The 18,774-nt window shown below is 39.4% G+C and overlaps 3 protein-coding genes across 4 annotated transcripts; 2 read left to right on the top strand and 1 right to left on the bottom strand.

Moving 5' to 3' along the window:
• Window positions 1-1,269: 1,269 nt before the first annotated feature.
• On the top strand, window positions 1,270-4,459 carry fosl1a (FOS like 1, AP-1 transcription factor subunit a). Of its 2 annotated transcripts, none has more exons than XM_004073137.5 (4): window positions 1,270-1,664; window positions 1,985-2,236; window positions 3,108-3,215; window positions 3,306-4,459. In XM_004073137.5, the coding sequence occupies exons 1-4, from the start codon at window positions 1,548-1,550 to the stop codon at window positions 3,849-3,851; spliced, it is 1,023 nt and encodes a 340-aa protein (XP_004073185.1). In that variant the 5' UTR covers window positions 1,270-1,547; the 3' UTR covers window positions 3,852-4,459. The 2 variants fall into 2 exon arrangements, with proteins under 2 accessions (XP_004073185.1, XP_011478289.1); XM_011479987.4 differs by having other exon boundaries at window positions 1,276-1,664; window positions 1,988-2,236.
• Window positions 4,460-5,038: 579 nt separating this feature from the next.
• ccdc85b (coiled-coil domain containing 85B) lies at window positions 5,039-7,437 on the bottom strand. Its single transcript, XM_023959065.2, has one exon. The coding sequence runs from the start codon at window positions 6,737-6,739 to the stop codon at window positions 6,137-6,139; it is 603 nt and encodes a 200-aa protein (XP_023814833.1). The 5' UTR covers window positions 6,740-7,437; the 3' UTR covers window positions 5,039-6,136.
• A 3,797-nt stretch (window positions 7,438-11,234) lies between these two features.
• fibpa (fibroblast growth factor (acidic) intracellular binding protein a) lies at window positions 11,235-17,311 on the top strand. Its single transcript, XM_004073136.5, has 11 exons — window positions 11,235-11,629; window positions 11,755-11,839; window positions 14,379-14,577; window positions 14,706-14,832; window positions 14,961-15,061; window positions 15,217-15,350; window positions 15,908-16,016; window positions 16,097-16,160; window positions 16,246-16,332; window positions 16,435-16,532; window positions 17,008-17,311. Exons 2-11 carry the CDS (start codon window positions 11,755-11,757, stop codon window positions 17,075-17,077), a joined length of 1,074 nt encoding a protein of 357 aa, XP_004073184.1. The 5' UTR covers window positions 11,235-11,629; the 3' UTR covers window positions 17,078-17,311.
• The last annotated feature ends 1,463 nt before the right edge of the window (window positions 17,312-18,774 follow it).

Here is an 18,774-nt window from a genome sequence, read left to right as displayed (position 1 = left end):
ATAAAAAGGTACAATACTATACTACTTTGACTGCATCCATTTGTAATCTTCCCTGTCTGGTAAAGAACCGAGATTATTTAGCCGTGTCTTAGTATTACAAATGTCCAAACTTTTAACTCAGTGAAAAATGTTGCAAAGCAGAGTTAAGGTAGAGGTGTTAGCAGTAACATGAGAGGTGGGTGCGACAGCCACCAACAGGGGAAAACAGCCGATGCCGGGAACGCTGTTCTCCTGGGGATGCAAAGTCAGCAGCTGTTGTATCAAATTAACCTCACCAAAGACACACACACATAAAAAAATAGTTGGAATGGATTGTAAAATGAATGAGTGATCCTAATTCCTTTTAACTGAATCATTTCCACAAGCTTGTGTGCTAGAGAGGTTTGTAAAGTGAGAGTAAAAGCCCAAAAACCTCAAATTACAAGCACATGTGCTTCCATCTCTGCCAAATAGGAATTTATCCTGGGAGTCACGCAGCATTATAGTGAGTTGTTTAATTGAAGTAGTAGTAAGGAATTAGCTTGATGTGTGGTAATTGTAAATACATTTTAAAGCTTGAATAATATAGATAACCAAATCTGTTTAAAATATAAATAATTGCCAAACATATTTTTAAGTATGTATTGTTGTTCATAAACAGTTTTGTTTTCTATATCTACAAAATCAAATACATGCATGAAGTGAAAGTATCCATCATTTATCAAAATGTATGTGGGCTAAGCATATATGAATGTTGACTATCTAAATTAGAAAAACTTTTTAGTTTTTTACTTTTATTTTAGATTAAGTGCTGGTGTGGGTAAAAAAAGTCTATTTATTTAATTTAAATTAATGTATCATTGAGAATCAATATAGGTTATTAAGTACGAATTATTCCATCTTATAATAAAAAGTTCAAAAATTATATTTTGTTTGTGGTTTTGAGGATTTTCTTCAAACATTTAATACGTTAATTTAGCTGCATGCATGCTCTCTCTTCCCTTGTTGAAATAAAAGCCTTCTTTCTCACCTGAACTTTGGAAAGATACTTTTATTTCCGTCACGCATTGGATAATAAAATCCCCTGTTTCAGTTTCTAACCACGGGCAGAAGCAGCTTCAAGAATCCCGGGCGTTGTATCATTGGGAGGAAACTATTGCCATATATGGACAGTGACGTCACGGCACGTGGTAAAATTCGTGAGAGATTCCAGACAGCACTATTTCCCGTAATCGCGGAGGGGCGGGGTAAACTTAAAGAACAACCTTAACAGTTTACATCGTACAAATTCTTTCCAGACTTTTCACTTGTCATTTATGACTAAGGACGAGGACCAACACCAACGATCATTTTCTCAAAACTTTGGTTGTTTTGAGAGAAACTTAGGGAAAGTTCTTCTTCCTTGTTCCCCCCTGTCACCCTTACCGAATTGGAATCTACCGATTTACGACAAAAAGGTGGGCTCACCCTGAGTTTGAATTAACAAGCAAGACTCATCTCGAAAGTTAAGCTCACACGCTTAAAAGGTCCCGGCCAGATTCGTTGTCTTTTTCGTTGACGGTGAAAGGATGTTTCGAAACTTTGGAAGTCAGGGAAGAGGGAACCCGCCATACTCAGGTGCGGTCTCTGGGTCAAGCTCCATATCACTGGGAGGCGTCAGCACTTCGACCACGCAACAGGAACAGGTATTGGTACTGTTCTGACATTATTTAATGGAATTATTCTGAATGATTGAGGGATTATCAAAATTAGTTTCATTATTATCATCAATACGAAAGGTTATACACTAGTTTTGCTTTAGCTGTATATTTTTAAAGCTCCTGTTTTCTGTTTCACAATAACAATAGTTGGACCTTTCCTATTCTAGTTTAATTACACAACTCAAAACATCTATAGGGTTTTTCAGATCATAAATGTGTTTCAAAGTTCTTCTGTGTGTCCGATCAGTCACACTAATGCTGGACTTAGTTTCTTCATGACTATAATCTGTTTGGTTTTATTTCAGAAGTTTACAATGGCGGGTAGCAGTCACTTTGTTCCCAGCCTCAACGCCATCACAACAAACCAGGACCTTCAGTGGATGGTCCAGCCGTCTCTCATGCATCCTCCAGGCCCTTCCCGATCACCTGTGGCTCCTTACCCAACAATGCCGGCGGCGAGGGCGATGGGTCCACAGCCTTCCCCGTCCTACCTCCTTAGACCTGGTGTGATAAGAGCACCTACTGCACATTCCTCCAGGCGGAGGAATGATGAACAGGTAAGTACAAGGAAAAAAGGCATAAATCTTTTGAAAAGTCTTTGGTGATGGGGTTTGGCCATGCCTTTAGTGTTAGATAAGTTGGATTCATTTTCTTTCTTGGCGTTTATTTTTTCCTTCTCATTCAAAGGAGTGGAGATGAAGGAGTGGAGATAGTGGCTAAATCCCTTATGTGTCATTTCCTGTTACTTTCAGTGACATAAGTGTGTCATATCCTTATTACATACACACAATCAACCCTCTGCAAAAGGATGTTTACAAAAATGTGTTTTTAAACATTACCACTTAACTTTAAAAAAAACCGATTGCATTTGTCCACTGGGGGTATACAACAGTTTGATCCTGTATGTCATTTGATGGACTTTATTTGAATTACTGACAGAAAAACTATTGAATCATATGTGAAAAATTGCTAGAAATCAGAGATACTACACATTAAAAGCATCATTGCCCCTCTGTGTCATCATTTGTCTTTACCGGACACATGTTGGCACATATCCCCGTCCCAACTTTGTAACTTCATGGCACAGGAAGTGCTTTGTCATGTGACTCACAGGGGCAAGCCAATCTCTGTGACTCACACCTGAGTCACGAGTCTGAGGGAGTGAGTCATCCTTCAGGAAGGGCGGGAAATATTGCCGCATCAGTAATTATGTAGTAGGGTGTCGAATGCAGTCAGTGTTGTGGTGTCACGCACAGAAGCTCAGTCTTCCTAAATAATTCAGCTGCCATGACTGTCTGTGGACACATGGTGGCAGTATTTGTCCTTCAACATCACCTGGACTTGGTTGCTGTTTTCTTTCTTTCTGCATTTTAATCTAAAGTTGTTTTATTCATTGTAACTTTTCTTATTTCCTGTTTCTAATCAAAGCTTTCCCAAGACGAGCTGGAAAGGCGCAGAATAAGAAGAGAAAGGAATAAAATGGCTGCGGCGAAATGTCGCAATCGTCGCCGGGAGCTGACAGACTCGCTGCAAAGCGTGAGTAAACACCGAACAATGCTGTGAGTTTAGAGTCAGGTTTAACTGTACTTCAACTTATTTTTCTCTGCTTACTTTTCCTTGGTGTAGGAGACGGACCAGCTGGAGGACGAAAAGTCCCGTCTGAAGAAGGAAATCGCTGACTTACAAAAAGAAAAAGAGAAGCTGGAGCTTGTTCTGGAAGCTCACCGCCCTATTTGCAAAATAGAAGAATCTGATTCAGATTCCGACCCAACTCCAGCAGCTTCTTCTTTAGGAGCCATCAAGATGGAGCCAGTGGAATTAAGCATCCCTGGACCTTCAAAAAAACCACCAGTCAAGATGGAGAAGCCCAAACCCAAGATTACTCTCCCCACCAGGCCTGTGGCTTCTACCTCATCTACGTTTGCCACCGAGTCCGAGTCCCTCCACACCCCCATTCTCATATCTACTCCTTCCCTCCTCTCCTTTTCATCCAACATGGTCTTCACCTATCCAGGTGGCTCCTCGGATGCCAGCTCCTCCACCACGTCTCACGTTACATCCCACCAGCAGCCGGGGGCCCGAGAGCCCTGCGGGATTGCTCACCGCCGCAGCAGCAGCAGTGGCGATCAGTCCGACCACTCTCTGCACTCCCCCTCCATCCTCACCCTGTGATCTGCGTAGCCGGCAGCCAACACTAACACTCACCTCAGTCAGCGGAGGGGAGACGTTTGACAGAGCTATCTCTGGGGAAAGTGATGGAAATGAAAGTGATCTTAGGCATTTCAGGATGATCAGCCACTTCATTTCAGTCTTTTCTTAGACTATTTCAAAGTTTGAGGCACTACTAGAATGTGAATGTTACACTCTTCCTACTATTTAAAAAAGTCTTTATATTTTGATGTTTAAAAGCCATATTGTGGAATAGAAATGTGTGAGATTTAATCACTGCATGCAGAGTATATACACTCTAAAGAAAAGTTTATATATTGGTTTCTTGAGAATTTGATAACAGCGTAGCTTGAAATTTGTTATTAACTTTATGTTTTTAAAAACTGTCTTTGAAAAGGGAAACAATTATTACAATTTTGGTCATTACTGTTATTCTGAATACTCTACATTGACCTCTAAGGCTGGACCATAGGTGTTGATACTGACCGTTATTCACATATTTATTTTGAGAGTGTAATATATTTTTAAACTTTCAGACATGGAGGGCCGTGCCTTACTTTGAGCTTTTGTCAAAACTGTGACTAAAATAAATAAAATAAAATTCAAAAAAAGTGGGCGAAGGTGAAAAGTTGTTAAAATTTGTTAGTTAGTAGAAATTGTGACTTTTTTTTTTGCAAGTACCAGGATATTGTAATAACTAAAACACTGGTTGCTATTTTTCAACTTGACAGTTTAAATTAATTATTATTTGCATGCAGTTTCACATAAATAACACATATTTTCCCTTTTTCCCCCCTTAGCATGTTTGGTCAATTAAAACATGTTCATTAATGACATAAATTCTAGGAAATCACTTTAGCTCTCATTAAAAAAGGAGTTAATTGAGCCGAAAAAGTGCAAAGGTAATCAATTGTGATGCTGATTTCTAATGGCAGCTCACGAAGGTGCGTGTTGACCGCTTCCTGACCCCTTAGCTGTGACAGGCCCACAGCTTCCCCAAAATCTCCCGCTAAATCACCTGTGGCTACAGTAAAGGCAGCGCTGGATCGCTGAAATGAGGCTCCAGTGTCAGAGGCGGAGCCCGAGTTAGAAACCAACACAGAATGTCAGAACAACCAGTGCAGAAATCGATCCAGCGTTTGCCGTCACGTGAACGCTCAAGCACACAATGAACAGTCGGGACAGCAACAGGGTGTCACACCCACTGTATTTAAAGCTCTTTAGTGCACTACGAGCATAGCCCACCAATGAAACAGCTGACCACAAATTAAGTCTTTTTCTAATCCATGTGCGTCATTTATGATTCCAACAGAAAATAGTTAGTTCCGTTAATACAGACAAACCAATAGAAAGAAGGGGTCAAAGGTGAGATGATCCTGTACGTTACAGATTAAATACAAAAACATGACTTACAGAAGAAGAAGAGCCGGGAATTACCGGCCTAAAGAAATACAGCGGTATACCAAATGAATATCATAAAAATGTCTAAACAACCGTCTCTAACCCACTCAAATAGAAGAAAAATCATTAAAAACTTGTAGACCTTCCAGTTTGATTCAAAGTTTCCCAGATGGGTTTTTATAAACTTCTTTTTTTTTAGTTTAGCTCCATCAGTAATTTTTAGATCTGCAACTTTTGTGTTGACTGCTCACATTAACTAGATCCTACAAGGCAGCCCCACTCAGCCAGGACCCCCCCCCCCCCCCCCCCCCCCCCCGCGTGGGCCATCACAAACTGCCTGAACAGTCCAGTCATCGTATGGCACTCATATCCTGTCCTGAGGAGCAGAGTGGGTTTGTTTCTAGAAAAAACCTCATATCAAATAGTTGTGTTTTCATCACAATGCTTCTATGTCACTGCTATTGGGTTTCAGTGGACCTAATATGGCTCGAAACTGGACTCAAACAAATCTTGAGATCTGCCATTTGGAGATCTAAGATTGTGCTGTCCAGTGCAGTAGAAATAAAAGGCTTTTATACCAGTGTAGGCTAGTCCAGTGCATGAGATAAATTTACACATGTGACCCACTTTTTGGTCCCATTTCTTTCCTTTTTTTTTTTTACAATACATGACTGAAAAAGGAGAAATCCCAGAAGAATCGTTAAAAATACTGTAAAATGTAGACACCCTATGTGGGAAATGACATGTCTTTGTAAAGTCCTGAAGTTTATCATCAAAACCGTAAGTGGCACAAAATTCTTAGCAGCATTCAGGCAGCCCTAATTTTGTTTCACAGCCTCCTCCCTGCATGAGGAGGAGAAGCCCTGATTGCTGACGTAAAGCTGCCATCAGTCGTCAGGTGAGCACACCAAGTGAAGTTGGTCCGGACTTCCCACGCTGCCGGTGCTGGAGCTCCCGTCTCCAAGGTCCCGGGCGACCATGCAGGGCAGGTTGAGCTCCGTCGACCCTCCGGGACTGGAGTCGCTCCTGCTCACGCACTCCTCCTCCAGCACCAGGCACAGCTCCTTCAGGTCTAGATTCTCCTTCACCAGCCCGTCCTGCATTCGCTCCAGGTCGGCGAGCTTTTTTAAGTACCCACCTAGGTCCTCACGCATCACTTTGGCTGCGTGATGCCCAAACAGCTGCCATTCCCGGGCCAGCTTTTTCACTTTAAGCCGGTCGTCATCCAGAAAGCAGCACAGGTCTCGCAGTTCCACGTTCTCCTCTTGCAGCCGCTGGTTGATGACTTTCAGTTCCCTGATTTCCAGAAGGTGTCCCTGCAGCTGTTTGTTGACTTCTTTGATCAGCCGGCCGCGTTGGATCAGAGCGGATATCTTCTCTGATTCCTCTTTCCGCAGCCGGCTCACCAGCTCCTCTTTGGAACAGGCCAGTAAATCCTCGTCTGACATCTTGGACAGTTCTCTGTTGATCACCTCACCGTCACTGCCCATTTTAAATGTGAAAGTCCAGTCAGTGGGTTCCTGAGGTTGAATTACAGCTGGATTTAATGCCAACACAGTTACCACATCCTCATCTTCACCTCACCGTTTTCCAGATGTGACTTAATCACTGGATGTTTCATAAAATGGTGGGATCTTTTCATTCCGCGGCTCCTGTCCTGTTTCTGTGTCAAATCCGCCCACAGAGCACAATGCCTTAATGAGGTCGTGGATGAAGATGCACCGCAAGCTCCCATTAACGTCAATCTGTCAGACTCAGCATAGCGGGCCCCCCTTCTCGGGCCTCGGGGAGCGCGGCACCTTCCGTTTGTCCACCTCTCCTTTCACCTCCCAGCGTCAAAAACAGCGTTTCTGAACCAAAAAAAAAAAAAAGGCGCGGTCTATCCACGGGGGCTTATTCCAGCCCGCCCTGCAGATGTTGTGCTTTTTCACGGTGCTCGCACCGCCACATTGATGAGCTCGGCGGATGTGCGGGTGTTGAAAGGCTCTGCGCCGCAGCCGCGCGCTCTCCCCGAGCGTCGCCACGTCGTTGTGTAACGCGGATGAATAACAGTCCACTCTCACCTGCTATCAAACGCGCTGCATCCCCACATCCTCCAGGGCTGAACTGTTAACCACAACAATGTCCGCCTCCACCACTTCCACCACTCTGCCGAGCTGCGCGTCCACACCGTTCAACACGCAGCTGCACCGGAACAGGCTCCCGCTGTCCTTCAAAATAAAAGCACGAAACAAAGTGCTTTTTGATGCAGGTTAGTCATCTGTGACATTCAGTAGAAGGGGTGTAACAATTAATTAAACATATGTATTATCGATTTACATTTCTACAAACCATCCAGATCAATCTGCCTGAGGCAAGTTGGTAACTGAATTGACTTGTGCCATATCAAATTATTTCAAAATGAAATAAATCATTTGAAATTAATACTGGAAAATACTATTTGGATTGAGGTTTATTTTACTATAATGCAAAAGGACCAAATGCTATAACAGTGGACAACAAACATGTGAAAGCAGCAAAAAACGACCAAGTTTTGAATTTTGCAAAAATGTGTGACCAAACAGTGTGGTAGAATTTTCCAATAATGTTCTGTTTGTATTATTTTGATCTGGAAATGCAACAGTGGACCGAACTTATTAAACTAAAAGGTGAGTGGATTTGCCATTAATTCTTGTTACTTGTTTGTTTGTTTGTATACATATTTAATTTACACTTGATTATCTTGAAGAAATGCAAGGAATCTGGAAAATTATGATGTGAATCAATTTTTTATTAAATTGAATCGTTACACGCCCACTCAGTAGCAGCATCATGGAACCAGAATGGACAACAACGATCCCTTTTGATAAAGTGTTTGCCCATTTATGAATATGAACTTCTGAGCACATGGCCCCTACTGTTAAAATAATTGCCATGGATCAAAGTCTTTGCTAAATGTTTTTTTAAGTAATTTGTTGTGGACATAAATTTATAATCAAGGTATACTAAAAACTCAAAAATAGGACACAGTCTTTTCCTGTGTTGTTAAACTCTAATTAGTTGTCACCCACCGGAATGTGTACATTTTCCTGCTGACATTTTATCAGAGGAAGTGAAAAGCTTTCTCAACAACTGTAGGGAAGCATTTGTTGGTTTAACGCCCAAGACTTAACTAAAGAATTTGGTAGCAATGTCGGGACCTGAAAGTGCTCCTCACAAGATACATAAAACGTGGTTGCAGATTTTCATTCTGATTTTCTGCATCTGTCTTATGTTGAAAGGATTTATGGTTAAATGACTGCTGTTCAGCATTTTAAAGATCCAAACAAACCAACTATTTGAGGACAGAGATGCACCCAATAAGTTTATTTTCATGTTTTTCACATTTTCTTCATTACGAAGCTGTTTGTTGAGACATATTTAACATATTTGATTTCACATTTCAAAATAACAAGCGTTTTTATACCTTTAACTTGTGTGCATTTACACTTTAGAGCGCACATGTGGAACCAGTGTGTGATGTTCAGGCTCACTGTGATGGAAAATAGTGGAAGGTTTCTTTTGAAAAGAATTGCAGGAAGTTGTACATTGTATGATATGTGAGAACTTGACATGTGGTAAATTGTGGAAATCTGAAACGTTTGTGGGGTTTTTTCTATTCTTTCCAGTTGTTACTTTAAAAGTTTGTGTGGGACAAAGCTGAAGTCAAAATTATTTAACAAAAAGAAATCACTATGTCTATAATTAAATCTGTTTCCCCCCCACAAATTGTCCCATAAAACCAGACAAACAGAAGCAGAGTTTAGATGAGAAACAATGAAGGACTGTTTGAGTCTGTACACCAGGAGTTCATTCTGATCTTTTGAATGATAGCATGTTTTCAGGGTTCTAAGAGCAGTGAAGTATGGAGTAAATACATCATGAGACATTACAAGTTTCTTTCCACAGAACATTTTGTGACGATAGACTTTTTTTTCATGGGTTTATGCTGAGGCATTCAGCCACATCCTTCCGGCCTCTGTCCCACCTCCATTGTTTCAGTGAGGCCACAACAATGCAGGGTGTTAACCCTGCAAGTGGGAATCTGTGCATGGACTCTGGGTGTCATATGAGGTTAGAAATGAGAGTGTTGACGTGCTGCAAGAGATCTGAGAAAAAGGACACAATGACTGGCTCTTTTTTTCTCCCCATGTTGCGATTTTAAAGGACACGCGCGGAAACACAGAAAGGGAGGGTGAGGAGAGAGATTTACAGGGATTTATTTGGATTAATCCCCAGAGGAAAAGAGAGCAGATTGTGTACAAGCAAGCAGCAAAGCAAACCATAAACTGTAGAGTTGCTTCAGGCAAATATGTCTATTTTTGATGTTATGAAGTTTGTAATGAATTCATTAATGCAAGAACAAAGGTCAGCCAGAAAAATGAGCGGTGCTGTAAAATGCTCTGCTGCAGACCGTTTTGATTATTCACCATCATTTGATTTTAAGCTGAGAGAAATAAAAATGTAATGAATTTGTGTTACATTAATGGGAAATTAGTACAGTTGATTGGAGCTGTTTGGTTGTTCAAATAATCTTATTGAAAAATATTTTAAAAAAATGAATGAATGGAGTTGTACTGGGCTGCACACTGGTGTAGTGCTTAGCTCCTCACAGCAAGAAGGTGTTGGTTAAAGTCCTTGTTGGTTAGCTCTGTTTCCTCTCTCAGTCCAAAAACATGCTTCAGTGGTTGTTTGTCTGTGTGCCTGTGATGGACTGAAAAACTGACCATGTGCGCGTCGCCCTCACCCTGAAGCAGATTGGATAGACCACAGCCTCCTCTGTGATCGTGCACAGCACAAAGCAAATGCAGTAGATAAATGTTACCATACGTTTCACTATTAAATTAACTATTAATGGGGGGAAAAAAGTATATCACATGTAAATCACATGTTTCGGCTGTTTTCTAACTTGCAAAAAAAAATGTTTAGGTGTGCTTTTCTTGAACTGTAGCAGCAAATAGCAATTAACATTTTCTTGTGTTTGTTTGAAAAGGAAAGAAAGTATGAGATGATATAATTTAATAAGAATATTATATCAAATTATGTTGCAAACAAACTAAAACAAACAAAACTCCAGCCTAATCTTCAAACATCTTCACACACTTTGAGCAAAATGTCATTATAATACTGTATATATATACTTATTACAGCATGTATCCTATTAAGTATACTTTTAAATTGTTGCTGTAAACTATACATTGTTTGTTCCCAAAAGATTGCCCTGTGTTATTTAGATCTCGAAGAACTGTTCCAATTTACTCTTTTTTTTCTCCTTTTGGCTGTTCGCTACAGGACAATATCCCTCTGCATCCTCCTCACTGATGCCAGCCAAAACTCATGTTCTCTTTCACTACATCGCTGGAGTTCCTGCAGGAGTTTCCATAGGGCCTTGGTCATGGCAGTAGGAGTGCAGGTATCCTTTTGCAAATATATTTTATAGTTCATTCTTCATCTGAATCTTCTAAATCTCGTTTTCCTGTCTTTTTTCACCAAAACATTCGAAACAGTCCCTCTGATAAACTAATGCCTGATCCTACCTGTTATTGCCAGTCCTATAAAGAGAACCTAAACATGTTCAGCTCTGCCTCCAGTTTGTTTCTCAGAGCCTCTGTCTCCAAACCAACAACATATCTGTTCTCCCCAAAGTCTTCTGCACCTTTTCATTCATTCTTGATGACAACTCTAAACTGTTAGTCACACCTGTTCATCTCTGCATTATTCCAGACAATGCATTTAGAATTGTCCACCTTCTTCACCTTTACATTCTGTAACCTGACAGGGACACCTACATTATTAAAAACTCTAAATTTAGAATTTAGTCTAAAAAATTGTAAATTCTGTTTGGTTTGTGTATGTATACACCACTTAAGTGAGAGATTTCTTTTGGGGGGAAAAATTATCAACTTATTATAACATTATAGATATTTTATCTTTTTTTATTTTATTTTGCAGCCCCGCTTCATGATTTCATGCGATTGGCTGAGACTTCCTATGACGTCACGTCACCGGAAGCTCGTGTTAGTGTGTTGACACTGCAGAGCCCAAACCACAGAGATCGAGTACCGTTTTATCAGAGATGTTCGTGCTGTAAACTGCTTTTTAAGCCTACGGCAGTTGTTTGATTGCGTTTTATTTATTTATTGTTTTTTCTTTTCAATTTTGTGCCATGTCACAGTTTCGTCGTATGATAGTTTTTTTTTCTCTGTAAATGAACGGATGCTAACTTTGCTACCTAGCTAGCACTGAAGCTAAAGCCAATTATCGATGGCGAGTCCACCAAAGCCCAGCTAACAGAAACCAAAGAGTTACTTTTAATCAAAGGTTCTTACATAAAAACCAGTTCATTCAACGCTGAAAACAAGGTAGAAAATAGAGTTGTAATATTTTAACTTGTCTGAGTTAGTTTAATTTCTGCTGTTATTCACTTAACCTGCCTTAACTTAACCCTATTTTCTAACGTCCGGTTCTTTTTCTTCGACCTTCACAGATGGCAGTAGAACTGGATGTGTTTGTAGGGAACACCATCATCATGAGCGAAGAAGTTTACCAGCTCTGGTTGGATGGATACACAGGTAGGAGAGTAACAACATCCTCCGTTTGATCTTCTAATAACACTTGTCTGGTTGAGACATGATGTCATGTCTGTGACAGCTGCACAACATGAGAAGATGATCACTGTTAAAATTACTTAATTAAATAATTAAATTAATTGTTTGCATCATGGTCATCACAACTAAAGGGATTTGATTCACAAGTTAGCTTCATATTTAACATAGTTTGGATTGAGGATTTATTATTAATTTTAATTTCCAATACTAAATCTTTTTGTTTAGTTATGAAAAATAGTTTTTATCATGTAATGATCTAAAGTGGAACTTAATTTGATAAGGATATTATAACATTTAATAACGAATAGAACAGTAGTTTTGTTGCCAAAAAATTCAAGAAATTATTGTAATGTAAAATAAATCAAATTCGTGGATTCCAAAAGTCTGCATTGTAAACTTTACAGGTAAGGTTGATTTGATTCATTGTTCTTTTAAAAACTCTACTTTAGTGCCATGGCATTAGCTTTTGTATTCATAAATAATTTTGAAAGTACTTTTAGTTAAGTCATTTTACAATATAATAGTTTTTTTTCTTTAAATAGGATGATTATTTTTTTAACTTGGAAATTGCATGGAAACGATTTGATGCAGTTAGTATTTTTTAACATGCAAATAAATTATTATATAATAAATATTTTCAGCAAATCATAAATTAATCTATAAAAATGAAAGAAATTTTTTGCAAAGATGATGAAAATAAAAAAGTAAAACAAAGCATACATACATGACTTATTTGACTAAATAAAATATTTGATCATGAACATAAGAATAAGTATAATAAAGAAAATACTTGCTTCTGGTGTCTATTTTATTTGGAAAAATTAGGAAAATTGCCCTCTGTGGGTTTGGCCTTAGTAACTAAAATAGTATCTGAATTATTTTAACAAATAGAAGATTCTACAGAAATAAGAGAAATCTATAATTAATTTGTTCACAGATGAGTTAAGGATGACTCTGATTAGATGTATGAACACACTAACAGTGATTTTATAAAAACATGTAATCTGTGTCTGTTTATATTTTATATTAAAATCTAAGACCTCAAGAAAAAAAACGTGTAAAAGTGAAATTCACTGTTAATTTCACCGTCTGCACAGATTATACTCTTAGATTTTTATACTCTACATACCAATCTATTTGAGTCAAAGTAAAAAAGTCCAAATGTTGAGCTTTTAAGTGTATGATAATCATTCCTCATGAGAAGAAACCCCAAAGCGGTGTTTTGATCCATTCACGCATTTCTGAGTATTTCCATTAAAAACCTGCTTTCTGATCACCAGCCCATCCAATCCACAAATACAAATGAGACAAGCAAAAGAGCTCTGCAACGGAGCTAGTAAGAGCTATGTCCGGTGAATTGGTGCGGTATGGCGAAGCTTGGGAATCTTAAATCTTATGATATTTTTCTTATTTTCATCGAGACAATAATAAATCGATCATTCTTGTTTTTAGTTTTTCCCCTCTTGAACGCATGTGGGTCACAGAGACACGGAGATAGCGGCAGAAAGCGGCTTTTGCAGCAGGATGGACTGCGTATGTGAATGAATCCAGACAGGGAGACCCGATTACAGATGCTTTTGTGCTTTAAAAAAAATCAATCTGATCTCTAAACATCCTCCATGTCTTCCATGCAATGTAGTGCGGCACACACAGATAGAAATGTGAAGGTATCTGCTGTAAATCCTAATATTGCTCACATCCGTGTTTATGAATGACTTGACGTGAATAATCATTTCGTTCACACAACTTAATTATTGCGTGCGAATGAGATATTACTTTGCGGGAACAAGATATTTATTATTCTACCCATGTCAGGTCACGGGCTCAGTACAAAAGAACTCAGGAAAATAACAAATATTTGATAAATATTCCTCCTTTGGTGTGGCAAAGGTAATATATCCTCATTTACATAGATATTGTTTATTATAAAGGCTTCAGAATAGCATGGTTTAGGCCCTTTAAACACCTTTCTGCCAGCGCTCAGAAAAAACAAATGTGGATTTTTGTGTCCATGAGAAGTTAATCACTTTTAAGTTGGGCCGCGTGCCACGTCTGGCAAAACGTTCATGCAAATCTGCCCATAATCTTTTGTGTAATCTGCCTGACAAGATTAAAAAGAAATGAATGAATGAATGAATGAATGGGGGACCTGATCACATAACCTTCACAGAGGGTTTGTGGCAAACTCACCTCTTTTCTTATTTCTTGGGCTGATTTCTTTCGTGCCCTCCTCTCCCTGTCCTGCTACATTTGTCCTTCTGTTTCAGCCAGAATAAGCCTTTGAGTAAAATATTTGCAGTGTAATCCATGATAAAATTGTTTATTGTACTCTCATTCAGAAGATTGTGGAGTGTTTACTTACTTTATCATTGCTTTGATTTGTAAAAAATATTTATATCGGTTCATGCTTCTTATCTTATCTTATCTTATCGAGAAAGTGATGTATATTTCATTTCATCCACGTCTGTGGATCATCTGTAAATAAACCTGATTTTTCTACCAGTGAATGATGCAGTGAAGGTTCGCATGGAGGGGGGAGTCTTGGACGAGTTTGATGCTAAAGCAGATGTGGTGTTGAGCGATACCATGGACCAGTACCGGACTTTCCAGATGTGCGAGCGTCTGCTGCACAGTCCGACCAAACTAGCCAACCAGCTGCTGTTCCAGATCCCGCCTCACAGACAAGCCACGCTGATAGAGAGGTGATGACTTGGGTTTAGTCTTTCAAACTTTATGTCTCTTACTACAACTTTTCTTTTCTACTCCATGATCGTCCTTCACTCATTTTTAAACGACACGTTGAGAAGACCCTTTGTGCTTCTGCGTTTAGATACTATGCCTTTGACGATGTATTTGTGCGAGAGGTTCTGGGAAAGAAACTCTCCAAAGGAACAAAGAAAGATTTGGATGACATCAGTGCCAAGACAGGTGTGATGCTGAAAAGCTGCAGAAGACAGGTAAGAAAACATATCCCATGTTAAATGGTTTTTCATTATGATGAGTTGACAGTCTGTGCAGTTGTTCATGGAGCTGGTTCCACATTTGTGATGTCACTTCTTTTGAGTAAATCTGAAAAATCTTTCAGTTTGACAACTTCAAACGCGTTTTCAAAGTTGTGGAAGAGCTGAAAGGACCCCTGGTGGAGAACATACGTCAGCACTTTCTGCTGTCTGACAAACTTGCAAGGTAATTTCTGGGGATAATACTTAAAAAAAAAACCCAGCTCTGATTAGGAGACAAAATAATGTTGATAGCCTTCCATTTTTTGTTCTGGGTGGAGATTTTGATTCATTCAGAAGAAATAACGAATCAAAATTTTGGGATTTTTAAAATTGTTTTAGGGATTATGCTGCCATTGTTTTCTTTGCCAACAACCGCTTTGAGACGGGGAAAAGGAAGCTGCAGTATCTCACGTTTCAGGACTTGGCCTTCTGTGCCGGCCAGCTCATCAACAACTGGACGGTGGGAGCTGTCGGTGAGGCTTCTTGATTTTTCAGGGGGTTTTCTTCGCTGTTTTGCTAACATGATATGATGTATATTGATCCAAATATGGATCAAACCTCTTCTGCTCCAATATTACCCTGATTTAGCATCAACATAAAAGCAGAAACACAAGTGAAATTATTTTTCTCATAGTGGGAAATAAATTCAGGCTTCAAAGAGTTAACCAACATCTTCCTGCGGAATGGATATTGATATCTTGTAGGGTTTTTGTTGTTTGTTTATTATTTGAAGATTAAAAAATACCCAACAAAGCTGTAAACTAAGCAGGATTCTAAAGAGAAAAACAGAAAAGTCTTCTATGAATTTTTGATAAAGAAGTTAATGAGGCGCTCTGACCACCAGAGGTCCTTCAGGTCTTGCTGGTCGTCATAACGCATTAAATTAGACTTAAATGACACAAGCCAGTTATAGTCTGAATGGTGATATTATGAAAAAGCTTTTATTAAAAAAAAAATTACAACGTTTTTATAGAATCAGAAGGAAATAAAATCTGTTGGCCTGAATTGGCTCCTGTCTGTCTTTATCTAGATAACATGGTGGAGGACATGGATGTCGATCTTGATAAAGAGTTTCTACAAGAACTAAAGGAGCTGAAGGTTTTAATTACTGACAAAGACCTGCTGGATCAACACAAAAGGTACAAACACTTGTGTTTGGATGGGAAATCGTCCACCTTGTTCGTGTTTCTAACTTTTCAATCCGCCCTGCACTGCTCAGTTTGGTCTGCACTGCTCTCAGAGGGAAAACAAAGGCTTTTAATGAGATGGAGGCTAATTTCAAGGTGAGAGACATTACACCCTCTAGTTTCACATCCTCAGTGTAATCTGGTAATTGTGTTTAGACCGAGAGATCTTCATCTCTTGCAGAATCTTTCCAGAGGCCTCGTCAATATTGCTACAAAATTAACCAACACCAAAGACGTCAGAGATTTCTTTATTGATCTTGTGGAAAAGGTTAGTTCTTTTTTTTAGGTTTAATCTATGCGGCAGTAAAGAATAAAAATAGCTTCTTATAAGACGGTGCCCTGAAAACCTTCTCTCCTTTTCTTTTTGCAGTTTATCGAGCCGTGTCGATCAGACCACTGGACGGCTGCAGACATGAAACTCTATCTCACGCACTACACCAACTCTGCGCACATTCTCGACACCTTCAAGTCAGTCACTGTTATTTTTATGGATTTATTCTGCACTTTTATCAGTCCTGCCAGGGTTACATTGTTTATTTTTTCTTCTTTAGCTTTCCTGAAGTTCTCAAAGGCAGCTTGGCTTCAGAAAAGCTAAAGTGTGGGGATATTTAGGCAGCATCTTCTCTTAAAAACAGACATCTCTCTTCTGCCAGAGGGGGTCTCCCAGTCGCACCCACGATTTCTTAAACTGTAGTTCCCTTTTCTCTGATGCTATCTCTCAGGAATGTTGTTAAGGGTTTGCACAGCTCTGTACCAGTACTAGCTTAACAAAGAGATATTCATAGAGAAGCATATACCCCCTTGAATGTACTGAAGGGATGGAGATTGCCTCATTTACTCTGTTAACCCAGATTTCGTAATTACAGTTGGTCATGAGGCTCACTGTGCGTCACTCCTTTTTTTCCCTAAATATCTTGCCTTTTTCTGTTTTTTCCCCTCTCAGGCATCAGGTTGTGTGGGATAGATACATGGGCGTCATCAAAAGCTGCATCTTTAAAATGTACCATGACTGAGCTGCCTCCACCACAGCGTTCTCCTGCACCTCCACCCGAGACGAGAGGTTCTTCTCCTCCTTTAGTTCAGTTTTTTTTTATTCCATGTTCTGATCAGATTTTTCTAAAGTTCATTTTAATGGTCGGTTGTATCGTCAGTCGCTGTTGCATCTGTAAATTGTATTTTTAATTTCTAATAAGTGTTTGTGTTTTTTGTGTTTAATGCCCATCATTAAAGACCCACTCCAATGAAAATAGTGCTTGTGACATTTTTTTTCATAACAAACATACAGAAAATTATGCTTAAAATTGCATTTAAGAGGATTTATTCATTTAAATTATTATGAATTAAGAGCATTTTGAAAAAAGTTGTAGATGTGATGTAGAAGTTACTATGGCAAGCCACAAGCTCTCTGCTCCGCTCCATTGTGATGCATCCACTTGCAGCCAAATAGATCCATGTACATCTTTGTTTTCCTCGTCTGAGCTGGAATCTGGATCAAAACTGTACGGCTGGATAGCTCTGATATTGATTGCCATTTTTCTTGCACCCCTAATGTTGGGTTGGGGTTGTGAGGGGCTGTAAGCTAGCAGGAGAGAGCACATAAGCAGAAGGATGGTTTGCTTACTCTGCGCCAACAGTCCCACCCACAACTCTGAGACAAATTTCGAATGAACTCCCGCTGCTCTGCAGAAACTATGTCCTAGAAAATGACAATTTTTTTATTTAGCCCAAAAACATCATTATTAAAAGATCACTAGGAACACTTTTAAAATAGATTAAAATATGATCATAGTGGGACTTTAAGTGCTTTTTTCCTGTCAAAAGGAATTTATTGTTTCGTGTTGAAACGAGGGATGAAAAAAGGAGATGCAAATCATGCAAAAACAGTTTTAACACTTAAGGCCTTTGAAAGTCTGGCATTCACTTAGGCCGTTTATGATCCTAAGTAATATTCACCGCGTTGCTTTTGGGATGAGTGAAGACTCCAGACTGTGTGTGGGATGTCTGTGGCAAGACCACAACCATCCCAGTCGGGGGATTTTTACCAACATCCCCCATATTGACAGCTGTCATCTCTGCTGCCGCAGCTGGTAAACAGGCAGAAATCGCTTTTTAAAATTTATAGATTTAAAAAAAAAGGTAGAGTCTGCTACTCTTTAAAATTTGGTTGTAAATCTAAAAAAAATAACTACGAGGCTAAAAGGTAAGCCACATGACAAGCTTTTATTTTATAAAGCTCCACGAGGGATGACCTTGTACTTTGACCTTTAGGTTGACTGAGTTTTCAGTAACAGCACCTTTTCTTTAGGGCAACATCTCGACCAGTTTGCTTCATAAATGACAGATTTAGCAAGAAAACAAAACTCGATTTGCAGCCCAGCATTACACAACGCTACAGAGCGAAGTCGACGGCCGTTTCGTTCTGTGTATTATCTCAGCACCAACAGTTTATTCTATGAAACGAGCTGAGAAATTTTCCGAGTCAGTCTCCCCACACTCACTCTCCTCCACTCTATAATTTTTTTGTCCACATTCCATTAACTTTGCTCTCCCCAGCTATAAATATCCGTGTCAGATTGGACCAGAGCAAGAGCTTTGGTTGCTTTATGGGGGGGGGCGAGGAAAAGATGGGGGAGGTAAGTATAGATAAATGGGGGGTACATGGGAAAGGGGTGGGAGAGCTTGGGGCTTTTGCGGGGGTTTATTTTAAATG

The sequence above is a fragment of the Oryzias latipes genome, chromosome 10, assembly GCF_053564925.1.
Source record: "Oryzias latipes strain Hd-rR chromosome 10, Olatipes_Hd-rR_3.1".
NCBI classification, from domain to species: domain Eukaryota; kingdom Metazoa; phylum Chordata; class Actinopteri; order Beloniformes; family Adrianichthyidae; genus Oryzias; species Oryzias latipes.
This window is presented reverse-complemented; position numbering and strand designations above follow the sequence as displayed.

Bases quoted from the DNA above. Each gene is read 5' to 3' on its own strand.
- fosl1a (XM_004073137.5), top strand. From the start codon at position 1,548: ATGTTTCGAAACTTTGGAAGTCAGGGAAGAGGGAACCCGCCATACTCA. The intron at 2,237-3,107 runs GTAAGTACAAGG...TTCTAATCAAAG, and splicing joins GGCGGAGGAATGATGAACAG to CTTTCCCAAGACGAGCTGGA. The intron at 3,216-3,305 runs GTGAGTAAACAC...TCCTTGGTGTAG, and splicing joins TGACAGACTCGCTGCAAAGC to GAGACGGACCAGCTGGAGGA.
- ccdc85b (XM_023959065.2), bottom strand. From the start codon at position 6,739: ATGGGCAGTGACGGTGAGGTGATCAACAGAGAACTGTCCAAGATGTCA.
- fibpa (XM_004073136.5), top strand. From the start codon at position 11,755: ATGGCAGTAGAACTGGATGTGTTTGTAGGGAACACCATCATCATGAGC. The intron at 14,833-14,960 runs GTAAGAAAACAT...AAAATCTTTCAG, and splicing joins TGAAAAGCTGCAGAAGACAG to TTTGACAACTTCAAACGCGT. The intron at 15,062-15,216 runs GTAATTTCTGGG...AAATTGTTTTAG, and splicing joins CTGTCTGACAAACTTGCAAG to GGATTATGCTGCCATTGTTT.